The sequence below is a fragment of the Dasypus novemcinctus genome, chromosome 5 (genome assembly GCF_030445035.2).
Source record: "Dasypus novemcinctus isolate mDasNov1 chromosome 5, mDasNov1.1.hap2, whole genome shotgun sequence".
Taxonomy (NCBI): Eukaryota; Metazoa; Chordata; class Mammalia; order Cingulata; family Dasypodidae; genus Dasypus; species Dasypus novemcinctus.
In genome coordinates this window covers 79,506,087-79,531,225 of record NC_080677.1, presented here as the reverse complement: position 1 = coordinate 79,531,225, position 25,139 = coordinate 79,506,087, and the positions used below count along the sequence as shown (strand labels likewise).

Here is a 25,139-nt window from a genome sequence, read left to right as displayed (position 1 = left end):
AGGGACACGTGAAGACATGGGGATGTGGGGAGAAACTTTCCTCGCCTCTTCTAGCTGCTGTTGTTTGCCAGCAATCCTTGGTGTTCCTTGGATTGTAGATTCATCACTCTAAGCTCTGCCCTGTCTGTCTTCACACAGCCTTCCTCTTTCTTTCTTTCTGGGTGTCTCGTCTCTTTTAAAATGACACCAGTCCTAACGATTAGGGTCCTACCTTAATCAAATCTTCAAAGATTGTATTTCCAAATATAGTCACATTTACAGGACTAGGAGGATTTGAACAAATCTTTTTTAGGGGCCACAAGGCAATAACTTTACCTTCTCAAAATTGTGGTCAGAATTACATGGAATAATTACTACAAGAGCAGATTCCTGCATCTCCACTGCAGAACCACCCAGTCTCTGTGGGTGAGGTGCCAGAATCCACATTCTAAATAAGCAAAAGTGTGTAATGTTTTGATAACTGACATTTGAGAATCATTGTTAAATAAGCTGAGAATAACCTGGAGGGCTTGTTAAGCCAGATTGCTGGGCTTCCCTCCCAGAGTCTCTGATTCTGAAGTTCTGGGTTCGGCCTTTCTAACAAGCTCCCAGTGATGCTGCTGGCCGAGGGAACACACTTTGGGAACCACTGGCTTCGCATAATTAAAAGAAGTTTAGTCTTGGGGTGCTCAGGCATAACGTTTCTTCCTGCTGTGTTCTAGGGAACAGGCTGTGGGAGGCGGTGGTGGGCTTTTCTCCCTCTCCGAGAGGTGACTGTCTGGGGAAGCAGGCAGGACCGTCCACCCCAGGAGCTGGGCTGGTCACAGCAGGGCCCTCAGGGAGCAAATTTGGATTTGGGTGTGTCTCTGTCAGACCACTGGGGTCCTGGTGGCTGGCTCTTCAGACTCTCAGGAGCACAATTTGGTTAGAGGTAAAAATGGAATTATAGGTCGGCTCAAGGGCAAGACTGAAGGACTGGCCAAATCTAGAGCTTCCAGTAGATATCAGAACTAAGCTGGAATAAGTTGAAGCTTAAAAGAAGGCAGAGTCCTCACACCATGGCTAACCTACCTGGGCATATTCGTAGGCCAACAGGCCAACAGCCCCCCTGGCTAGTATTTCAGGGGTCGCAGGCCACAGATGCTCTGTTTCCCCATCTAGAAAGAGTACAGGCAGAGCCCTGCACAGGCCACTGTGACTCCTGTTTCTCCTTTTCTGCAGACACCTGCTGTTCCCAATTTGACCACTAGAGGTCTCAACAGGACAATGGTTATCCTAAGAAAGGGCCCCTGGAAGCACCTAGGAGAAACTGGAAAAATTCTCCTGCTGGTTGGCCTGTTGTTCAGGGCGCCCTTGGCAAAGGGAAAAATCAGATGAGAAAGGAGCTCCGAGACTGGTCTTAGGGAGTTTCCCAAGGATGCCATTTTCCTCTTCAAACAGCACTGCAGTTGTCGTGGGAGAAGGAATGGCAATGCTTGGGCAATGATGGTTGCCAAGAAGGAGCTGTAGGTCCCCACCGTAATTTCCAACAGCTGCTCCTTCCAAATGACCTGGTTGATTAGCATTTTGTATCTTATGTAAAGTGTCATGCAAAGGCAGCTTCAAGTGTCCCCTTGCACAACCCTTTTAGCTAGATAGGCTGCCTCTAAGCCACTTCTTCCACAAAATTTAGAGCAGAAATTCTATCCCTTCTATCCCAGTAAACCTTTTTGAGACTATGGCTCCTTGCAACGCTGTTTTTTTTTTTTTGCCAGCAGCATTAAAATCCAAGAAGTCCACAGGAAATTGTTCACCTCTGTGATTTCCCCCCACCCTGCCATAGGCCGTCCTACTCCTCCAACCCAACTTTGAGTTAGTGTCAGCTCCAGGGAAGGCTGTTGAGAAGATGGCTATTTTGGAAAATGTTGCACTTAAAAAGAAATGTACGTTTTAAGCCAAACTGGATATATGGAAACCCTAACAGACCAAAATATGAAATGAAGTGATGATACTTCATGAAAAGATTGATCATAAGACTTCCGTGGATTTATCATGAAAGAGAACAGCTTATATTCCAAACTAATATGAAATTTTAATAAGGAAAACTGTGAGTGTGTGTGTATAGAGGTAAATGGGAATGCTATACTTTCTGCATGATTTTTTGTCAAACTACAATTGCTCAAATAAAAAAAATAAAAAATAACATTGCTTATTTGGTTAATATCTGTATTTCCACAATTTTGTATAAATTAGGGGTGCATCTCAAAACTATGCTGGAAGCTGGCATGTGTGAGTCTCTAATTTTCCCTCACTGGCTTTCAAATTATTCTCTGATTGTCTCAGAGACTTCACAAGCCCTGTTATCTCTATAAGCAGTAGAGTAAGAGGAGAAAATGTAACCTTGTTCATTACCGGGTCTCAGTAAATTCCAGAGCTCTAATCATTGGTGTCTCGGGGAAGCAGAGAAGATACCAGCCAGAAAATCTCAAACAGCAGAAGCTGGCATATCTGAGATGACCAAACCTGGAGTTTGCCACATCTACCTCAGTTGGATGGGTCTGTGTAAGAGGGGCAGGCTACTCCCTTCTCATCTGTATCTTCTCCTTCCTGCCCTTGTTCTTCAGTTAGTAACCAAGACTCGGGGTTCTTGTTTCTGTAGGCTGCCCTCATTTGCACGGGCTAACTATAACTTTTTCTACAGTCTTACAGTGGGAAGTGAATTCTTCTAGAGGAAACTGCATGAAAAGCTGCTTGAGGTTAATGAGCAAACTGACCATCATGTACTTTTAAAAATCAGCTGCTCTCAGATTCATTTAACAGATGAGGGGCCTGAGGTCCAAAGAGGTGCCATGACTTTTCCCAGCTCATCCAGATATTTAGTGGCAGAACCAGGGCAGGGGCCTAGCCTAGTGTCCTTCTTGGGGTGTAGGCTCTTTCACTCTCATTTACTCCTAAAAACACTCTCCTGGCTATGTGCAATGTCTTCTCCCAGGGAAAAATGAGCTGGAACAGTACACTAATGAGACACATTGATGGAAAGAGGAGGACTGAGTTTTAAACCACGCTCTACCCCGTCTTGGGCAAGTTACTTTTCCTCTTGAGGCCTCAGTCATATGCTGTGAATTAAGGGGTTCATAGCAAACAATCCATCTCTAAGGTCCCTCCAGTATTCTGTGTCTAAACAATGGGTTGGGGTCTCAGTACTGCAGAGGCTTGGGTAGAGCTCAACCACATCTCATGCGAGCCTCTTTATGTTAATATCTGTCATCTCTGAGAGCTTACTAGGAAAGTTCCCTCCTAATTCTGTTCAATACACGCACTCAAAACTCCAGTGAAATTGAGAACAAAGAGGCAGTTCCAAATGTGAAGTCATGGTCAGGTTGGGGGAAGGCTGCTTCGTAAGATACAGTCATATTGTAAATGTTCCAGGTACAGTCTTAGGCACAAAATAAACAAATAAGTTTATTTTGTAAATCTTATTTATTAATTTAATATATTGAATTCACACAAAGTGGAAATATGGTTTATGTAGAATCAAAGAACACCAGAAGGAATTGTGTGTGTGAGTATGTGGGCAATTAAGGGCTAATTTAGCCAATATTTGCCTTAAAAGTCACTATCCTTTCTCCGTCATAATCATGGGCTTGTTCAGTATACATAAATGTGTACATCACAGACATATGTACGGTGAGGAAATAAATGAGGAGGGTACCACTCCTCCCCGTGGCTCCAGTGGGCCCTGTTGCATGGCACTGTGGTGCCTCCACCCCTACAAAGACTCAAAGGGCACTGATGCCCTGAAGGCAGGGTGGAGGCCCCAGAAGGAGGACACCGCATAGCCAAGGCTGCTGTGGGCAACCAGGGCCTGCACGGAAAAGCCCACACTGCCTGAGTCCATACTGTGAGTGGTATGTTGCAGTAAGAACGTGGATACGTGCCTAGAGTTCTAAAAGCTGACCAGCTGAGGGCTCGCTGTCAGAGGACAACCACCAGCCGCAATTCCCCTGGATTTCCCAGCTCTCTCCCAGGGAGATGCCAGGCCGACAACTACGAGTGCTTTGGCTCTTCCCCGGGTGCCGGGGATTGCAGGAGAGGAAAGCACAAAGACAAAGGATCCATTGCTTAAAAGCGATGGTTCATGCGGTCCAAGCGCCAAGCGCCAAGCGCCGAAAGCGGGAATCAGAGGCGGACAGCGGAAAGGACATGCGGGAATGGTAGGCAGAAGCGCACACAACGCAGCTTACCCCACAGGGAGCCATGCTCACACTTACATGGTTTGGTCTCACACTACCTTGGTTTGCTTTAAGCATTTCCATCATCTGAGAGTTTGGGAGGGAAAAACAGAATGGTTAAAGGTAACTAAATTAAGAGCTCACACCTTATTTTCAAAGATTAAAAGATACAATGTCATTCTTGGGCATTCCATTCACAGTGTGCAGAGACAAGTGTGCTGGTTCACAGTGACTAGGAGTGCAATTCTGAGACCTGGACTGCCTGGTTCAAATCTTGGTTCTGTCACTTGCTAGCTGTGTGACTCCAGGCAAGGGTCTCATCTCTTTTTGCCTCAGCCTCCTCATCTGTAAAGTGGGTCTGATAGTAGCACTTACCTGGTAAGGTTGTGGTGAGGGTGGATGAATTAATGCATGTGGAGTCCATGCAACAGTCCTGTTTAATATGAAACATTATCTAAGTGATAGGTATCATTGGTGGTGTTATTCTTTTTATCTTTGGCTTCCTCAGACAATACCACTCTGACAGGGGAACAAGAGTTTAGGGAAAGTCAAGGGCTTAGAAGGAATTTCAGATGTTCAATAGGAAAAACAATAAGAGAAACCAGAACATTCAGGAGAAAAAGACAAAGTTGGAAATGCATGGGCTGAGCCACGCTTCCCTGTGTCATAATTATTTTCCTATGAGGGCATTATTTCAAATTCTGGATTCTCTCAAAGAAATGCAGACCAGCTTTTTAAGAAAGATTAATTGCACACACATGGACCAATTAGAACCCTAATGCCTGATTCATATCGGACAACGCCAGGCTATGTAAGCATCGTCTGGTACTGCCCTTTGGATTAACGTTATCTTTCATTTTCTAAATTGCTTCCATGAAGAAGATAAAAATAATGAGGAGTATATGTTATGTTTCGTAGCTTAGTCATTTTGACCTTTGCCAGAGAGGGTGTGTTCCAGGCTGCCTCCACAGGCAATGCCCCTGCCTGAGATGTGGCCACTCCACGATGCCCAGCTGCGAGCTGGGCGCATTCTTAAGCCAAGCAACGGACGTGCCCGTGTGCATCTGTGTTGTTCACAACGTTGTGCTCTAAGAAGGACTCTGCTTTGAGCAGGGCTTTAACCCAGATGATATTTTCACGTGTAAACGCACCGTAGAGTGGAATCCTCCTCAAGCTGAGGTAAGTCATAGGCTCCGAAAGGCTGGCCTGGGCTTTTCTCTCTCAGGCAGCCGCTCACTATGTCCCCCACACTGCAGGGGCCGCCAGTGACCACGGCCTCATTTAACTGGCAGGGAAACTGGCTTTTAAAAGACAGACTTAGATGCTTTCCCATCACAGGTCCTGGTTCAATGATTAAATGCTCAGTTTTGGAACACAGAGAGAGACACCTTGATCTATTCAACACCTTTTTGAAGAGATGCTATTTATGTCATCAGAATGTTGCTCAGTCAAAAGTACAAATGGGGGAAAGAGGCAGAGGATACTTAGAGAAGCAAACGGATGTTCAACCAGTAAAGGTAGGTCTGATGAACTGATGTTTGCAGAAATGGAGACCTTTAGAGAGAATAATTAAGCAACTAGTCAAATTTATAACTAGGATGGGAAACACAAGATGATTTCAAGGAGAATCATTCCCAATAAGTCATATCTTGCTTTGGAGGGCTTCACTTTCCTGAAGAAGGTCATTATTTTGACAGATGAGTTAGAAGCTGTCATGCTCTTCTTGGTGGTAGACAAGCAATTCCTTGTCACCTGGAGGGCCACAGGGCCAATCAGGGCCTCAGGACTCATCGAGAAGACTGGAGTCCTGGATGCAGTGAAAACACCGTAGGGGGCGGGGGCATCCTGTGCAGTGTGAATCAGAGTAAAGGGTTCAGTGGCAGTAGCTTGTGTCTTAGTTCGGTTCTGGGTCCCAGGGCCCAATCCTCTGCCAAAGTAAGAGAGATATATTCCCAGGTGGAAGTCACCAGGCTGAGTTTCAGAGGGGTGCATATGTAGGAAAGGGTTAAAATAATAGGTTCTGCTGAAAGATGAGGGGCTAATGTCTGATGAACCTTGAGAGTATTCTGGTAAGAGTAGAGTTCTATGCTTAAGCCATCCTAGTGATTGTGTGTGCCTGTGTGGGGAAGGGGGGTGGTCAGAGCGGACATGTTGGTTGTGGGTAGTTGGAAGAAGTTAAAGGAGGAGATTTTAATCCTCTCTAGAAGTAGACTCTAGGAGAGATGAAATATTCATGGAAGTGGAAGGAGGGGAGCACAGAGGAGAGGAGGAAAGGGGCGAGCAATGAGTTTGAGGAAGGGCAGGACAGGGAGTGGCTCTCACTCTCACAGGATGGAGTGGGACCCACCCTCTTTCATTTCTCACTTGCTTTCTCTTGTATCAGGGTGGAGAAACTATTTGTCTCAAGATCTAATGATACAATGGAGGGGGGGGAGTGTCAGTGAGGACTACATCAGTAAAGTATAATTCTTTTGAAGGAATATAAAATACCCAACTCTCTGTTCGAATTAATAATAGGGAATATAGAACTCTAGTTAACCGATGCAAAAATTATTTAAAAGAACTTCTCAGTTTTATATTACAGCTCGTAAAAAGGGGCAACTGAGAGAAACAGAGGAGAGATGGTCAACAGGGAGAGATACACGCAAGAAAAAAGGAAGAAATAAAAATGAGACCTGCAACAGAAAGATACGTAGGAAAGGAGACCTTGTGGCTCGGGGACAGCAATATACAGGTGCCCAAAGACATACACACAGAGCATATAATTCATTATAAGAGATATTAGACATACATGAATCAATACTATTGTCATCCTTGTTCCATTTGCCACACGTTCTTTTAAAATTTCCTGTTGCACATTTCAATATTTAGGCATAGTGAGGTTGCAATGCCTTCATCTATGCCCCAAGGATGGAAGAAATAAGTCTAGTTGGAAACAAGCTTTATGTAGAAAGTGGACTGGAACCCACTGTGGCAGGATCTGTCTTAGCCACATAGTAAGGTCTCAAGACAAACTTCTGGCTCCCTCTGACTCTTGAGAATGAGCCTTCAGATCATAGCTATACTCCAATTAGAGCCAAGGCAATGGGGCATACTTTTTTTTAATGCACATCCTTCCATAAGGGTGGGAGTGGATTCTTTAGATAACAGGTACAACATTACCCCTACCAAAAGGCAGTGGTGGCTTGATGGTTCCAAGCAGATATGTATGCTGCCCGCTTTCCCCTTTGTGATGACTCTGCTGACAGGATTTTAACACCAGTTCTCATATTGGAGACCTTTGAATGTTCAGAGAGCTCACTATAGGCATTGCTTTTTTCATGGTGGATCGAGTAACAGTTTGTGATTTCATTCCTTAAATAAGATTATTTAAAATACTCAAAACCAGACATAGTCTTTTATGTTGGTATTTGATTCACTTAAATTTGAGTGAACAGATGTCCCATTCATTTGAAACTTTAGAAAAACTACTAGAATGTCCCTCTGCGTAAGTATTTTCTTTATAGATGGGAGATTGACAGTAAGTTCTGGGGGTTGGCATTGTGTGGTTTAATTTCCTGCTTCCTTGGTGGTTGCAGGTAGTAGGAGGAATGGTGAATGTTGGTTGATTTTTTCCTTCATATGTGTCACCTCCTGGGCCTTCAGTATTCAGTGGGAGAGGGTAGCAGTGAAAACTATAAATAAAATACGGTTCTAGTGAAAATAATTTTTAGTCGAATAACTAAAATTTTCAGAGAATAATTAAAAGAGTGGTCTGTAATTTATTGTTAGAATCACAGAAATCTAGAGCTGAAGCTATTTTGGTAATTAATTAGTGAATCCACTAGTCTCATTCTTTTTGATGTTTTAAAAATAGAGAACTTGCAGGTTTATAGAAAAATCATACAGAAAATACAGTGTTCTCATATATTCTCCCCCATTATTATCATTTAGCATTAGAGTGGTGTCTTTGTTATAACTGATGAAACAATATTATTATGATTATACTATTAACTATAGTTCAAGTTCAGCCTTAGGGTTCACTGTTTGTATTAAACAGTCTTATGGGTTTTTCTAAAAACTTTTTATTCTAGCAACATATATACAGTCTAAAAGGGGAACCTTTTAACCACATTCTAATATATAATTTAGTGAAGTTAATTTACATATTGTGCTACTGTCACCACCATCCATTACCAAAACTTTTTAATCGCACTAAACAGAAACTCTGCAGAAATTAAGCATTAACTCCCCTTTCCCAAACCCACCCCTGCCCCTGGTAACCTGTATTCTAGTTTCTGACTTATGGATTTGCTTATTCTTATTATTTCATATCAGTGTGATCGTGCAGTATTTTTTCTTTTGTGTCTGGTTTATTTCACTCAACATGTTGTCACATATATCAGAACTTCATTACTTTTTTATGACTGAATAATATTCTGTTGTATTTATATACCATATTTTGTTTACCCATTCATCTGTTGATGGACATTTGGGTTGCTTCCATGTATTGGCAATTGTGAATAATACTGTTATGAATGTCAGTGTGCAAATATCTGTTTGAGTTCCTGCTTTCAATTTTTTTGTTATGTGCCTAGAAGTGAAATGGTCAGGTTGTTTGGTAATTCTGTTTTACCTTTCTGAGGAACCAACAAACTGCCTTCCACAGAGACTATACCATTTTACATTCCCACCAACAATGGAGTGTTCGTATTTCTCCACATCCTCTCAGACACATGTAATTTTCTGTTTTTTAAATAGTAGCCATTCTAGTGGGTGTGAAATGGTATCTTGTGATTTTGATTTGCATTTCCCTAATGGCTAAAGATACTGAGCATCTTTTCATGTACTTTGAGAAATGTCTATTCAAGTCTTTTGCCCATTTTATTAATTTTTTTTAATTAAAAAAATTTTTAGGTGGTACCGGGGATTGAACCTGGGACCTTGTACATGGGAAGCAGGCACTCAACCAATGAGCTACACCTGCTCCCATTTGCCCACTTTTAAATTAGATTGTCTTTTTGTTGTTGAATTGTAAGATTTCTTTATATATTCTGGATTTTAAACCCTCATTGAATATGAGGTTTCCAATCAATGATCATGGAATATCGTTCCATTTATTTAGATTGTCTTTGATTTCTTTCAGGAGCGTTTTGTAGTTTTCCATGTACAAGTCCTTTACATCCTTGGTTAAATTGATTTCTAGGTATTTCTTTTAGCTGCTATTGTAAATGTAATTGTTTCTTGATTTCCTGGTCGGATGGTTCATTACTAGTGTAGAGAAACACTACTGATTTTTGTCTGTTGTTCTTGTATCCTGCCACTTTGGCTGAATTTGTTTCTTAGCTCTAGTAGCTTTATTGTGGATTTTTCAGGATTATGTTATCTGTTAACAGGGAAGGTTAACTTCTTCCTTTCCAATTTGGCTGCCTTCTATTTCTTTTCCTTGCCTAATGGCTCTGGCTAGAATTTCCAGAACAATGTTGAATAACATGGTGACCGTGGACATCCTTGTATTGTCCTGATCTTAGAGGGAAAGCTTTTTGCATTTCCTTATTGGCTAATAATGCTGAGTATCATATTGAGTATGATGTTAGCTGTGGGTTTTTCATATATGCCCTTTGTCATGTTGAGGAAGTTTCTTTCTATTCCTGTTTTTTTAAGTGTTTTAATCAAGAAAGGGTGCTGGATTTTGTCAAATGCCTTTTCTGCATCTACTTAGATGAACATGAGTTTTTTTCCTTTCTTTTATTAATATGGTGTGTTGCATTCATTGATTTTTTAAAATGTTGGAGCACTGGTATGCCTCATTTGATTAGGGCGCGTAATTCTTTTAATGTGCAGTTGGATTTGGTTTACTAGTATTTTGTTAAGGCTTTTGGTATCTATAGTTATAAGAGATATTGGTCTTTGGTTTCCTTTTCTTGTGGTATTTTTATCTTGTTTTGTTGTTAGGGTGACATTGACCTCAAAGAATGAGTTAAGAAGTGTTCCCCCCTTTTCAGATTTCTGGAAGAGTTTGAGCAGGATTGGTGTTAGTTCTTCTTGGAATGTTTGGTAAAATTCACCAATGAAGTGGGTCCTGGTCCTGAGCATTTCTTTGTTGGGAGAGTTTTGATTACTGATTCAATCTCTTTACTTGTGTAGAAGTTTGATATAGTTATGAATTCCAAAAATAGAAATTGGATTGTGTTTGTAATCTGGTCTGTACCTGGGCATGATTAAGTTATGATTAGTGCTTTGATTTAGGTCACATCATTAGGGTGTTGAGACCCCACCCTTGGTGGGTGGGAACCCACAGATAAAAGGCATGACAAAGGACAGAGCTGAGGGTTTTTGATGTTGGAGTTTTGATGTTGGAGTTTGATGCTGAAGCCTTAAGCTGGAGCCCTGGGAAGTAAGCTCACAGAGGAAAGAGAAGCCAGCCCCAGGAAGAGAGGAACTCTGAGCCCAGGAAGAAGCAAGTCCTAGGAAGGAAGGAACCTTGAACCCAGAGAGAAGCAAGACCCTGGAAGGGAGGAACCCAGGAATCCTGAATCCTTGCAGACATCGACAGCCATCTTGCTCCAACATGTGAAAATAGACTTTGGTGAGGGAAGTAACTTATGCCTCATGGCCTGATATCTGTAAGCTCCTACCCCAAATAAGTACCCTTTATAAAAACCAATCAATTTCTCATATTTTGCACCAGCTTACTAGTACAACTTGTTATTGGGGTGTTGAGGTTTTCTATTTCTCCTTGAGTCAGTGTAGGTAGTTTGTGTGCTCCTAGATATTTGTCCATTCCATCTATTAACCTAATTTGTTAGCTTGTGGTGCTCAATGCATCATGTTAAAAATCTTTTTTATTTGTATAGGGTCAGTGGTAATTCACCCCCTTTCATTTCTGATTTTATTTATTTATTTTTCTTTGTCAGTCTCACTGACAAACTGGCTAAAACAATTGATTTTATTGATCTTTTCCAAGAACGAACTTTTGGTTTTGTTGAAGGTGTCTTTTGCTTTTTAATTCTCTATTTATTTATCTGTAATCTTTGCTATTCCTTCTTTCTGCTTGCTTTGAATTTAGCTTTCTCTTCTTTTACTAAATCCTCCAGCTGTGAGGTTAGGCCTCTATAGCAGTTTGATATAATTGGTGAATTCCAAAAAGAAATATTGGATTATGTTTGTAAACTGGTCTTTTCCTCTGGGCATATTAGAGTGTATTGGATTCAGAGGTTTTCCTTTTACTTGATTAAATAATGTAAGGCTTTGATTGGGTTGCGTCAGTAGGATATTGCGTCCCCACTCCCTTGGTGGGCGGGGACTCAGAGAAAAACTGCACTGCAGAGAAGTGAAGCTGGAGTTTTGATGTTGGAGTTTTGATGTTGGAGTCTTGAGCTGGAGCCCCAGGAAGTAAGCACACAGAGAGAAGGCCTTGGGAAGAGAAACAAGCCATTCACCTAATAATCTAAAACTGACCTTGTGGGAAACGGACTTTGGCCCAGTGGTTAGGGCGTCCATCTACCACATGGGAGGCCCGCGGTTCAAGCCCCGGGCCTCCTTGACCCGTGTGGAGCTGGCCCATGCGCAGTGCTGATGCGCGCAAGGAGTGCCCTGCTACACAGGGGTGTCCCCCGTGTAGGGGAACCCCACGCGCAAGGAGTGCACCCATAAGGAGAGCCGCCCAGCGCGAAGGAGGGAGCAGCCTGCCGAGGAATGGCGCCGCCCACACTTCCCGTGCCGCTGATGACAACAGAAGCGGACAAAGAAACAAGACGCAGCAAAAAGACACAGAAAACAGACAACCGGGGGAGGGGAGGGGAATTAAATAAATAAAAATAAATCTTTAAAAAAAAAAAAAAATAAAACTGACCTTGTGGAAAGAGGCAAAGCCTAGAGGGCCTCATAGTCTACAGCTGATCTTGTGGAGAAAACAGAGGAGCTGCGCCCAGAGAGAAATGAACCCCAAGAAGAAAGGAACCCAGGAAGCCCGAACCTTGGCAGATGTCAGCAGCCATCTTGCTCCAATAGTGGCAAAAGACTTTGATGGGGGAAGTAAATTATACTTTATGGCTTGGTAACTGTATGTTTCTACTCCAAAAAATACCTTTTATAAAACTCAAACAATTTCTGGTATTTTGCATCAGCACCCCTTTGGCTGACTAATACAGCCACTGATTTGAGATCTTTTCCTTTTATGATGTAAGCATTTAAAATTGTAAACTTCCCTTTCAGCATTGCCTTTGTTGCATCCCATAAATTTTGTTGTGTTGTATTTTCATTTTCATTTGCCTCACGGCATTTCCTGATTTCTTGTTATTTCTTCTTTGACTCATTGATTGTTTTTGTGTGCTTTATTTCATTCCTACAGATTTACAAATTTTTCAGTGCTCCCTCTCATTGATTTCTACCTTCATTCCATTGGTTGGAGAAGATATATCGTATGATTTCAATATTTTTGAATTTATTGAAGCTTGTTTTGTTACCTAACATATGGTCTATCCTGGATAATGACCCATTTGCACTAGGGAAGAATGTATATTCTGTTGCTACTGGGTAAAATGTTATATATATGTCTGTTAGGTCTAGTTGGTTTAGAGTATCGTTCAAACATTCAATTTCCTTATTGGTCTTCTGTCTAGACATTCTATCCATTATTGAAAGTTGTGTATTGAAATCTCCAACTATTAATGTAGAGCCATCATCTATTACTTCCATCAAATCTGTCAATATTTGCTTCATTTATTTTGGGGGCTCTGCTGTTTGGTACATATACATTTATAATTGCTATGTCTTCTTGTTCAATTGACCCCTTTATTAGCATATAGTGGCCTTCTTTGTCTCTCATAACAGTTTTTGAATTAAAGTCTATTTTATTTGGTATAACTATCCCAGCTCTCTTTTGGTTACTATTTGTGTGGTATATTTTTTCCATTCTTTCTCTTTGAGTCTACTTGTGTCTTTGAATTTAACGTGTGTGTGTGTGTGCTAAACAGCATTTAGTTGGGTCATGCTTTTTTTTTAAAAGGAATTATTTATTATTTACTTATTTCTCTCCCCTTCCCACCTCCCCCATTGTCTACTGTCTGTGTCCATTCACTGTGTGTTCTTCTGTGTCCACTTGCATTCTTGTCAGTGGCACCAGGGATCTATATCTCTTTTTGTTGCATCATCTTGCTGCGTCAGGTCTCCATGTGTGAGGCACCATTCCTGGGCAGGCTGCACTTTTTTTTGCATGGGGCAGCTCTCCTTGTGGGGTGCACTTCTTGTGCATGGGGCTCCCTGGTGCAGAAGACACCCCTGTGTGGCATGGCACTCCTTGTGCGCATCAGCACTGCACATGGGCCAGCTCACCACATGGGTCAGGAGGCCCTGGGTTTGAACCCTGGCCCTCCCATATGGTAGGCGGATGTTCTATCAGTTGAGCCAAATCTGCTTCCCAGGTCATGCTTTTTTATTCGATCTCAGACTTTTAAATGGAGAGTTAATCCATTTATATTGAAAATCACTACCAATAATGCAGGACTTTTTCTGCCATTTTGCTATTTTGTCTTTATTTATCTTCTACCTTTAAAATTTTTTCTTGTTTTTTTGTTCTTATACCTTTTTTTCTTCCTTAATTCTTTCATTTTTAAAAAAAGATTTATTTATTTATTTATTTCTCTCCCCCCACCCCAGTTATCTGTTCTCTGTGTCTATTTGCTGCGTCTTTGTCCGCTTCTGTTGTCGTCAGCAGCATGGAAACTGTGTTTCTTTTCATTGCATCATCTTGTTGTGTCAGCTCTCCGTGTGTGCAGCACCATTCCTGGGCAGGCTGCATTTTCTTTTGCGCTGGGCGGCTCTCCTTATGGGGCGCACTCCTTGCGCATGGGGCTCCCCTACGTGGGGGACACCCCTGCATGGCACGGCACTCCTTGCGTGCATCAGCACTGCGCATGGGCCAGCTGCACACAGGTCAAGGAGGCCCGGGGTTTGAACCGTGGACCTCCCATGTGGTAGACAGATGCCCTAACCACCAGGTCAAGTCCATTGCCCCTCAATTCTTTCATTAGTGTCTACTTTAATGGTTGATTTTTTTGTACTGTACCACCTTGAGTCTCTTTTCATTTTCTTCAGTACATATTTTTCAGATATTTGCTTTGTCATTACTATTAGACTTAAATTTTTAAAAAAATTTCTTTCTCTTCCCTTCCCCCCCCACCCCCAGTTGTCTGCTTTCTGTGTCCATTCACTGTGTGATCTTCTGTGTCCACTTGTATTCTTTTTTTTTTTTTAAGATTTATTTATTTTAATTTCCCCCCCTCCCCTGCTTGTCTGTTCTTGGTGTCTATTTGCTGCGTCTTGTTTCTTTGTCCGCTTCTGTTGTCATCAGCGGCACGGGAAGTGTGGGCAGCGCCATTCCTGGGCAGGCTGCTCTTTCTTTTCACGCTGGGCGGCTTTCCTCACGGGCGCACTCCTTGCGCATGGGGCTCCCCCACGCGGGGGACACCCTTGCGTGGCGCGGCACTCCTTGTGCGCATCAGCACTGCGCATGGCCAGCTCCACACGGGTCAAGGAGGCCCGGGGTTTGAACCGCGGACCTCCCATATGGTAGACGAACGCCCTAACCACTGGGCCAAAGTCCATTTCCCTCCACTTGTATTCTTGTCAGCGGCACCCGGAATCTGTGTCTCATTTTGTTGTGTCATCTTTCTGCGTCAGCTCTGTGTGTGTGTGGCACCATTCCTGGGCAGGCTGCACTTTGTTTCATGCTGGGTGGCTCTCCTTACAGGGTGCACTCCTTGCACGTGGGGCTCCCCTCTGCGGGGGACACCCCTGCATGGCATGGCATTCCTTGAGTGCATCAGCACTGCGCATGGGCCAGCTCATCACACAGGTCAGGAGGCCCTGGGTTTGAATCTTGGACCTCCCATGTGGTAGGTGGACGCTCTATCCATTGGGCCAAATCTGCTTCCCTGGACTTAAATTTAACATCCTAAATCTATAAAATCATGTTTGATTTGATACCAACTTAATTTCAATAGCATATACATACAATGCTCCTATATCACTCTGTCCCCCCACCTTTTTGTTGTATTTGTTACAAATGGCATATTTACACATTGTATGTCCAAAACCATAGATTTATCATAGCTTTATGTATTTTCATTTTAGCAACTGTAAGCATTTAGCATTGCTTGTAGGGTGGCCTACTGGTGCTGAACTCCCTCAGCTCTTGCTTTTCTGGGAATATTATAACCTCTCCCTCATTTTTGAAACACACAGTCTCACTGGATATGAAATTTTTGATTGGCTGTTTTTTTTCTTTTGTCACTTTAAACATTTTGCCTCAATGCCTTCTTGCCTTCATGATTTCTGATGAGAAATCAGCATTTAATCTTTTTGGGACCTCCTTGTACATAACATGTTGCTTTTCTCTTGCAGCTTTCAGAACTCTCTTTTTGTTCTTGGCATTTGACAGTCTGATTACTATGTGTCTGGGTGTATGACTCTCTTTGAGTTTATCCTTTTTGGGATTTGTTGAGCTTTGTAAATGTGTATATTCATATCTTTTGTTAAAATTGACAAGTTTTCTTTGAAAATTTCTTCTGCATACATTTAATGGCAGAAATGCATCTATTCAAACATTTAATGGTATCTGACAGACATCTTCTATTCTGTTCACTTTTTTTAATTCTTTTTTTTTCCTGCTCCTCAGCCTGAATCATTTCAATTGTCTTGTCTTCAAGATCACTGATTCTTTCTTCTGCCATCTCCAATATGCTGTTGAAAGCCTCTAGGGAACTTGTCATTTCATTTATTATTTCTGTTTGGTTCTGTTTTAAGTTTTCTATCATTCTATTAAGATTTTCATATTTTTCACTTATCATTTTCCTGATATCTTTGATTGCACTTACCATTTTCCTGATATCCTCGATGTTTTTCTTGATTTTCTTGAGTATATTGATGATCATTTTTTAAAAAAGACTTTGTCCTGTATGTTCAAATTCTGGTCTTCTTTGTTGATGGTTTCTGGATTTTAATTTTTTTTTCATTTGGATGGGCCATAATTACCTGTTTCTTTGTTATTTTGTAATCTTTAGTTGCACATTGCATATTTTAATATTTAAAGTGTTAACTTTCAGACTTAGACCCTGCCTGAGCTTTCTGTTCTTTACATTTGTATCTAGCTAGAATATGTCAGAGATTCCCTTAAATGGTAGTAGCTAATAAAAACAAACACCTTTCACAGTCTTTGCAGATTAGCTCTGTGTTGGCTGGTGTTCTCCTTCAGAGTTTAGCCCTCCTATCAAGAAGATCAGTTCAAGATGAATATGCAGTGCAGGGTTCTTTCCTTCCTCTCTGAGCCTGAGTCTTGTTCTGAGCTTGTGCTTTCTTGTGGCCTTAGGAATTTTCTTGTTTACAGGAATTAGAATGCCCTATCTACTCCTTATGAAAAGACTTTCTCTCCCTCCCAGTTCCTCTATTGTAAGTGTTAAAGTAGGTAAACCTTTGCCCCAGGCTGCTTTGACTTAATTGTTTCTTATACTTCCTTAGCTGTCTGCAAAGCTGCGTCTGCCTATAGGGCAAGTTCTTGGAGGGCCAGCAGAGAAGGGCTTCCTGGTTCAGTCTTTCATGCTGTTACCTAATAGATTGGCATGAGCATATAGGCACTCTGGTATATGTATAGGGGCTACTCTGCTCCCTCTGGATCAGGGCCAGGGATGCACAACAGGAGAGCACACTGCACTAGGAAGGGGAAAGGAGAGGGACCTGCAAGGGCACCACTAGCTTCTCCTATCATTTTTTAAAGCTACATTTTCTTGATTTGATACTTGCCCAGTTACTGTAACCCATTAAGTGTTTTCTGGAATTTTGAGGAAGATGGCTTTTTTGCTATTTGCTCAGAGATCCTGTAGGAAAATGGCACCCTGGACTATCTTATGCTGCCATCTTTGTTGACCAGAAGCCTGAAATAACACATGTGCCTCATTTTATAGAAAAGTGACATAGCCTATTGGGATAGTCAGGGTTAAAGGTAGACCTGACTTGTGGTCCATGACCATCCCACCATGTTGCTTTCCAATTTTCAACTGAAAAACACCATTTTCTAAGCAATACCACTCATTACACAAAATATTAGTAATTGTCCAGCCTGTACTCTGCATTTAGGGAAGTTTAATCTCTTCATAAGCAAACTAAGGGCAAAGTTAGAAAGCTACTTTAACTCCTTCAATAGAATAAAAATCAAATGATTTGTGTAGTCTGCCTCCTATGTCACAATTTCCAAACTTAAATAAACTATGGACTCCTTTAAAGGAAAATAATCTTCTAAGACTTCTGTTAAATTTTCTCAACCAGCATTTGAGAAATATTTATTTAACAAAGCCAAAATCTCATTCTTTGAATATGACTTTCAATTGAGAATTCTCACCTAAGGTTTAATTTTATAAACATTCTTATTGTACCCAAAGAGCCCCCATGAATATATTCTTGAACCCCAATTTGAGAAACATTTTCTTAGCTCAGAATTCATTTCTCTTCTCTTCTCTGAGTCCAATGAATAACTTCCTCAGTTTATATCTCTTTCCAGCTTCTCTCCTTTAATAGCTGCTTCTTTTGTATCAAAGAAATACACATTTTTTACAGTTGAGTCTCTATTTCTAGTACTCCTGTTACCTCACCACCCTATCTTACTCTCCAAATTCTGGGTCATGTGTAATTTTTACAACATTTGCTTCCAATGAAAAGTGAGCATAATCTTGCTTGTGTGGAAAGGTATTTTTAATGAAAAATGCTAGATTTATAAAATGAAAGACATTTGAGTTTAAAATCTGTCATAAAGGTGGTGTCAGACACCTTCTGGATTTCAAGAATGATGTTCCACCTCTTTAAATGCACTTTAAACACATCAGCTGGCCTTGTACCTTTAGTTAAGTTCCCTGTTTTACACTGTCAGCAATTTAACACTGCCCTCCTATCCTCCTTCTGGGGTGACAGGTGGCTCTAAAATAACATTTAGATTTTCCTCTGAGGGGGAACTTCTCTCTTCTTGACAGCCTGCCTCTCCTGTCACTCACTGACTTGTAAGAATTTGCCAGGGAACTCCCCCTGGAAGTGTCTCTTTCCTGTTTACCTGCTTTCATCTAGTCCTTGGTTAGAATTTTCTTTTTCATTAAGAACTCATTCCCCAAAGGAAAGGTAAGCATTCTAGAATTTCTTCTTGGCTCTTACAGTGTTATTGTTTTGGATTTTATGAAAAGTGAATTTTAAAAAATGGTTTAAAAACAAAAGCACATTTGTCAATACTTGAATGGGGCAATACGGTAGCCATTAGGCACTTGTGACTATTTAAATTTAAACTAACTAAAATTAAATGCAGTTAAAATTTTAGTCCCTCAGTCTCACTAGCCACATTACAAGTGCTTAAAAGCCACATGTGCTTAATGGCTACTGTATTGTACAGAGCAGATATAGAACATTCCCACCTTTGTTCTGCTGGACAGTGCAGCTCTAAAACATTTATTATGCTTTAATAGAATTTGAATGTAAACTATGTACTATGTTCTAGAAGATGGATTCTGAAAAGTATACAATGAAAAAATAAATATGTAACCCATCTTCAGTCAAAACCCATCTGCAAACTGCAGAGGATAATTACCTAAAAACACTTCAGGGAAGCGGACTTGGCCCAGTGGATAGGGCATCCGTCTACCACATGGGAGGTCCGTGGTTCAAACCCCGGGCCTCCATGACCTGTGTGGAGCTGGCCCACGCACAGCACTGATGCGTGCAAGGAGTGCTGTGCCACGCAGGGGTGTCCCCTGCGTAGGGGAGCCCCACGCGCAAGGAGTGTGCCCCCTAAGGAGAGTGCCCAGCGCAAAGAAGTGCAGCCTGCCCAGGGATGGTGCCGCACACACAGAGAAGCTGACACAGCAAGATGATGCAACAACAAAGAGACACAGATTCCTGTGCCGCTGATAACAACTGAAGCGGACAAAAAGAAGAACACGCAGGAAATAGACACAGAGAACAGACAACTGGGGTGGGGGAGGGAGGGAAAGGGAGAGAAAAAAAATTTATTAAAAAAAAATAAAATAAAAATAAAAACACTTCAGTTGGATTCTGGGTGTCTTCTATACTCAGGTCACCCTCAAAACTTCATTTGATTTAGACTCTAAGGAGATCAGCCTTTATTTAAATGAAAAGAAAAAATGGGCTTACTCTAAAGTGGTGGTTATTCTCATTGGAGCTGTGTAGGTGGGGTTGTGGGTTGTGGATGTGCTTGGGGAAATGTATCAGAAACACCTGGGAATTGGTTCCAAACTAGACATTCCATCCCCTACCCAGATGCCAGAGAGGATCAGAAATTTTGGGGAAGGGAGGTGCTGTAGGTGGAACTTCTGTAGTTTGAAAAAGCTCCTCAGGTGATTCCCATGTGTCTTCTCCACCAATATCCCTCCAGTTGAGAATCACTGTTCCAAAGAGATGGCCAAACTATTAGGTTGGTGTAAAAGTAATTGCGGTTTTGTGTTGAAATTTGCTATTTGATGTTGGAATACATTCTTAAATAAATGTACTTATACATCATTTTAATATGCATTTCTCACTTTATGTTTTTTTGCTAATGACTTATTACTTCCTGTTTATTTTTTATTTATTTTAGACTATGGATATGATGTTAGACAAAAAGCAAATTTGAGTGATTTTCTTATTTGAGTTCAAAATGGGTCATAAAGCAGCAACATCAACAGGGCATTTGGCCCAGGGACTCCTAACGAATGTACAGTGTGGTGGTGGTTCAAGAAGTTTTGCAAAGGAGATGAGAAGCATAGTGGCCGGGCATTGCAAGTGTACAATGACCAACTGAGAGCAATCATGGAAGCTGCTCCTCTTAAACTATGTGAGAAGTTGCCAAAGAACTCAAAGTCGACCATACTATGGTCGTTCAGCATCTGAAGCAAATTGGAAAGGTGAAAAAGCTCGGTAAGTGGTGCCTCATGAGCTGACCAAAAATTAAAAAATCATCATTTTTAAGTGTCGCCTTCTCTTATTCTATGCAACAACAGCAAACCATTTCTCAATCTGATTGTGACATGTGACAAAAAGTGGATTTTATACAATAACCAGCGACAACCAGCTCAGTGGTTGGACTGAGAAGAAGCTCCAAAGCATTTCCCAAAGCCAAACTTGCACCAAAAAAGGTCATGGTTACTGCTTGGTAGTTCTCCTGCTGGTCTGATCCACTACAGCTTCCTGAATCCCAGCAAAACCATTACATCTGAGAAGCATGCTCAGCATATCAACGAGATGCACCAAAAACTGCAATGCCTAGAGCTGGCATTGGGCAACAGAAAGGGCCCAATTTTTCTCCATGACAACGCCCGACCGCATGTTGCACAACCAACACTTCAAAAGTTAAAGGAATTGGACAACGAAGTTTTGCCTCATCCGCCATATTCACCTTATCGATTGCCAACCAACTACCACTTTTCAAGCATCTTGACAACTTTTTGCAGGGAAAACACTTCCACAATCAGCAGGATGCAGAAAATGCTTTCTAAGAGTTCATCGAATGCCGAAGCATGGATTTTCATACTACAGGAATACACAAATTTTCTTCTTATTGGCAAAAAATGTGTTGATTGTAATGGTTCCTATTTTGATTAATAAAGATGTGCTTGAGCCTAGTTATAATGATTTAAAATTCATGGTCCAAAACCGCAATTCCTTTTGCACCAACCTAATAGTTGGGGAAATGTGCCTAATTGCAGAATGACAAGGACAGTCCATGTAGGTTAAGTACATAAGTCCTTATGCAGATTAAGTTCTGATTACTGGGGCTGCTCATGAGCTTTGCTCATGAGCTTTTTCACACAAAGCCTAAGTAGATAAGCCTGTTAGCAAGGTTAGATTGCACCTTCAAAGCAGCATGGATAAATAGCTAAGGCAAGTTAGAGCAATAAGCATTTATTCATTCAAGAATCCCTTATTGAGTATCTAATCATGCCTGTCAAACGTGGTATACATATTTTGGGTAATATGGTAAAAATAAATAAGTAATGGTGCTGGAGTGTGGCACCTAAACTGCCTGGACTTTGGAGTCAGCCTGGGTTTCAGTCTGGTACTTTCTAGTTGTGTGTCCTCAGGCAAATTAATTAGCTTTAGCAAGGCTCAGTTTACTGCAATAAGTTGGTGAAGATGCTGGCACTTACTTCATAGGGTTATTATAAGGATTGAATGCCATTAGGGACATAGTAAACATTCAGTAAAATTTACTGACTCCAGGCCATGCTCTGCTGGAGCCTGGTGGATGTGGGGCCACAGCAACCTTGCATCCCTGGAGTAAGACCGTTTTTGCTCCTCTTTGCTGCACTGGGCAGTCAACTGGCCCAGAGAATGGTGTCAATTGCAAGGGTCCAGGGCTGAGCTGGGTCTCAAGATTCAGCTCTCCAAGAAAATCTTGCCCTGGATCCCCAAATAAATATTCAAACCTATGACCTGTTCAATTTTATATCTCTGAAAATGAATCCTCCCTGGGGAAAAAGCTTAAAGAATACAGACAAAAAACATAAGAATGGAATCAACATTTCTGGGCAAGACTTTGACCTTTAGTAAGGAAAAAGAATTTATTCATTCAAGACTAAAAGCTAAGGCCACAGCATTGAGTGCTGAATCAGAGATAGGTACAAGCATAATTTGCCACCAACTTCTTCATGGTGAATTTGGAAAAAGTTTAGACTGAAACAAAAGAAAACCAGCAACTAGGAGCCCTGCCTGACCCAAGTCCCACTAGAAGCAGATTGTAACAGGAGCTTGTTTTACAAGGTGCTAAAAGTCTATAAGTGGTCCCAAGATCCCAGCTCCTCCTTCTGGGCCCCTTTACTATGTTCTGGCCACCCGAGGGCCATGTGAAGCCAACCTGGTGCAGGGCAGGGCGGGCTGGAAGAACGCAGGTCCTCACCTGCTGTGGGCTGTGAAGCACCCTTGTACTGTGTTTTCCAAGCTGGTTTGTTGTGTTGAATAAAATCACAATCACCAGAAAAAACCAAAACCAAAACCAAAACAACTTTGTGTGTGTGTGTGTGACTATAGGATTATGAAAAGTATGTAGCTTGAGGCCCTGCCCCAATTAAGATGGAGTAAGATGCTTCAGGGCTCCATACCCCTACCACTGAAGCTTTGAATAATAAGTAAGAACTGCCAGAAACATCTTTCTCAAAGCTCTGGAAAACAGTTAAATGACTGCAGTTAACAGAGTGAGTGCCGAATCAAGAAATAGGTAACTTAAAAGAGGTGAGATCCTGCGGTACCCTGGCTGTCTCTTCCACCCCATCACAAGTTTGGCTTGGAGCTGGCTCACACTCCCTGTACAGATACCTAGCCCTGGTTCTGGAGGGAGCAGAGTAACCCTTGTACACATCCTGGGAACATGTATGTCTGGTTCAATCTGTCTGGTTGTGGCCTGAGGAACTGACCATACCAGAACTTGCTCTATATGTAGAAGCTCACTGAGCAGGAGGAGAACAATCAAGTTGTGCTGTCTAGAGCAAAGAATTACTAACTGTAAGACAGAGTGCAGTGCCTGGGACCTTGAGGAAACTGTTTCTAAGAGAAGAGGGGATATTGGTATCTGTGCAGAACAGGGTATTCCTAGAGCCACATGCACATACCAAAGGCAAATCACATGCAGAGAAAGGATGGGGGGGGCCCTATGCTTTGGCCTGGAGTTAGTCTTTAAACTCATTGTATGGATAAGCCCTTGTGATGGTTAAGCTGTGTTACCTGGGCCATGCAATTGTGCCCACTTGTTTGTTCAAGCAAGCACTGGGCTAATTGTAATACAAGAACATTTATGGACTTTAGTTACCCGTGAGTTTACTGCACAGATAGCTGATTACATCTACATCAATTAGTGCCTTAAAAGGGGAAGTGATTTCAGCATTCAGAGAGAATTTCCCAGTTCATCTTTGGACAGCCAGCATTTCCCGGAAACTCATCAAGGATGTTCATTGGACTTTCATCGGAGTCCCTGGTTTGCAGCCTGCCTGCAGAACCTGGACTTGTGCATCCCCAGGATCATGTGAGAGACTTTTACAAAATCTCTTACTATTGACAGATAACTCCTGTTGATTCTGTTTTCCTAGAGAACCCTAACTAATATAGCCCTGAAGGTGAGCATACAGGTCAATTGGAAAAGACTGGGAAGTTTCCTTTTTATACTTCTTTTTTGTTGTTGTTAGTTGCTGGCAAACAAGGTAGGCTCTGTCATAACACTTGGTAGATACGAGCTTAAGGAACAGATGCCCCAGAGTCTAAATTCTAGTAATAACACACTAAAATATCAAAATATCTAGATTTCAACAAAATATTACAAAACATATAAAGAAACAGGAAGTGGTGGCCCAGGTACAGGAGAAAATTAAAGCATTAGAAACCATCAGTGAGAAGGATCAGATCTGGGACATACCAGACAAAGACTTAAAAAATGCCCCTAATTATGCTCAAGGAACTGAAGAAAAATATGGACAAAGAACTTAAGGAAACCAGGAAAACAACAGATGGACACAGAGAAAATCAATATAGAGATGGGAATTGTATAAAGAATCCAAGCAGGGCTGAAGATCACGGTAACAGAAATTAAAAATTCCACAGAGGCATTCAATAGCAGATTGGAGCTGTCAGAAGAAAGAATCAGATATCTTGAAGATAAGATTGAAGTCATTCAGTTTAAAGAGCAGAGAGAAGAATGTATGAAGAAAAGGAATAGAACTGAGGAATCTGTGGGACACCATTAAGCATACCAATACCGCATTGTGGGAATCCCAGAAGGAGAAGAAAGGAAGGACTAAAGAGAATATTCAAAGAAATAATGGCTGAAAACTTCCCAAATTTAATGAAAGACATGAATATATACATTCAAGATGCTCAACAAACCTCAAACAGAATAAACCCAAATAGATGCACACAGCACCATTGTTATAATCAAACTGTCAAATGCCAAAGTGAAAGAGAATTCTGAAAGCCACAAGAGAGAAGCAATGTGTCATGTACAAGGGAGCCTCAATAAGATTAGGTGTGGGTCTCTCAAGAGAAACCATGGTAGTTTGGAGCTATGTACCCCAGAAAAACATGTTCTTAAACTTAATCCATTCCCATGGGTGTGAACTCTTGCAAGAAGGACTTTTAATGAGGTTATTTCACTTAAGATGTCACTCAGCTGAATCAGAATGGGTCTTTAGCCTAATACTGAAAGCCTTATAGGGAAGGTCACAGAGAGAGAAGCCACAGGAAGCAGCCAGATGCTGGAAGTCATTGGAACCAAGAAACCAGGAGAGGTTGCCGTTGCACTGCCATGTGAAAGAAAAGCCAAGGACAAAAGATTGCCAGCAGCCAGCCCCAGAAGGCCACAGTCTACAGGGAGAAAGCATCACCTTGATAATGCCTTGATTTTGGATTTCTCTTAACCTCAAAACCAGGAGCCAACGAATTCCCGTTATTTAAGCCACCCATTGCATAGTATTTGCTTGGGTATCTAGGAAACTAAGACAGTTTTTGGTGCCAGAAGGGTGGGGTGCTCGTATTTCAAATATCAAAAAATGTGGAAGTGGTTTTGGAATTGGGTAGTAGGTAGAGGCTGGAAGAATTATGAGTTGTTGATAGAAAAAGCCTAGATGGTTTTGAAGAGACTGTTGGTAGAAAAATGGATGCTAAAGGTATGTACAATGAGGGCTTAGAAAGAAATGATGAATGTGTTATTGGAAACCGGAGGAAAGGCAATCCTGTTATGAAGTGACAGAGAACTTGGTGAAACTGAGTTCTGACATTGTATGGAAGGCAGAATTTGAGAGTGATAAACTTGGACATTTAGCTGAGGAGATTTCCAAGCTAAGTAGGAAGGTGCAGTCTGGTTTCTCCTCGAAGCTTATAGTAAAATGCAAAGGGAGTGATAAGCTGAGAACTGAACTCTTAAGTACAAAGAAACCAGAAATTGATGGTTTGGAAAAT

The 25,139-nt window shown here is 41.6% G+C and overlaps 1 protein-coding gene across 2 annotated transcripts in view; it reads right to left on the bottom strand.

The window, feature by feature from the left end:
• LHFPL3 (LHFPL tetraspan subfamily member 3) overlaps positions 1–25,139 on the bottom strand; it is a 607,219-nt gene that overhangs the window by 60,306 nt on the left and 521,774 nt on the right. Inside the window, exon 3 of one of the 2 annotated variants that reach the window (XM_058297122.1) lies at positions 4,230–4,277. The exons of the other annotated variant lie outside the window; for it this stretch is intronic. Coding sequence (XP_058153105.1) covers positions 4,261–4,277 — 17 coding nt within the window. The 3' untranslated portion in view covers positions 4,230–4,260. The remainder of the gene's footprint in view (positions 1–4,229; positions 4,278–25,139) is intronic. 2 annotated transcript variants of the gene reach the window in all.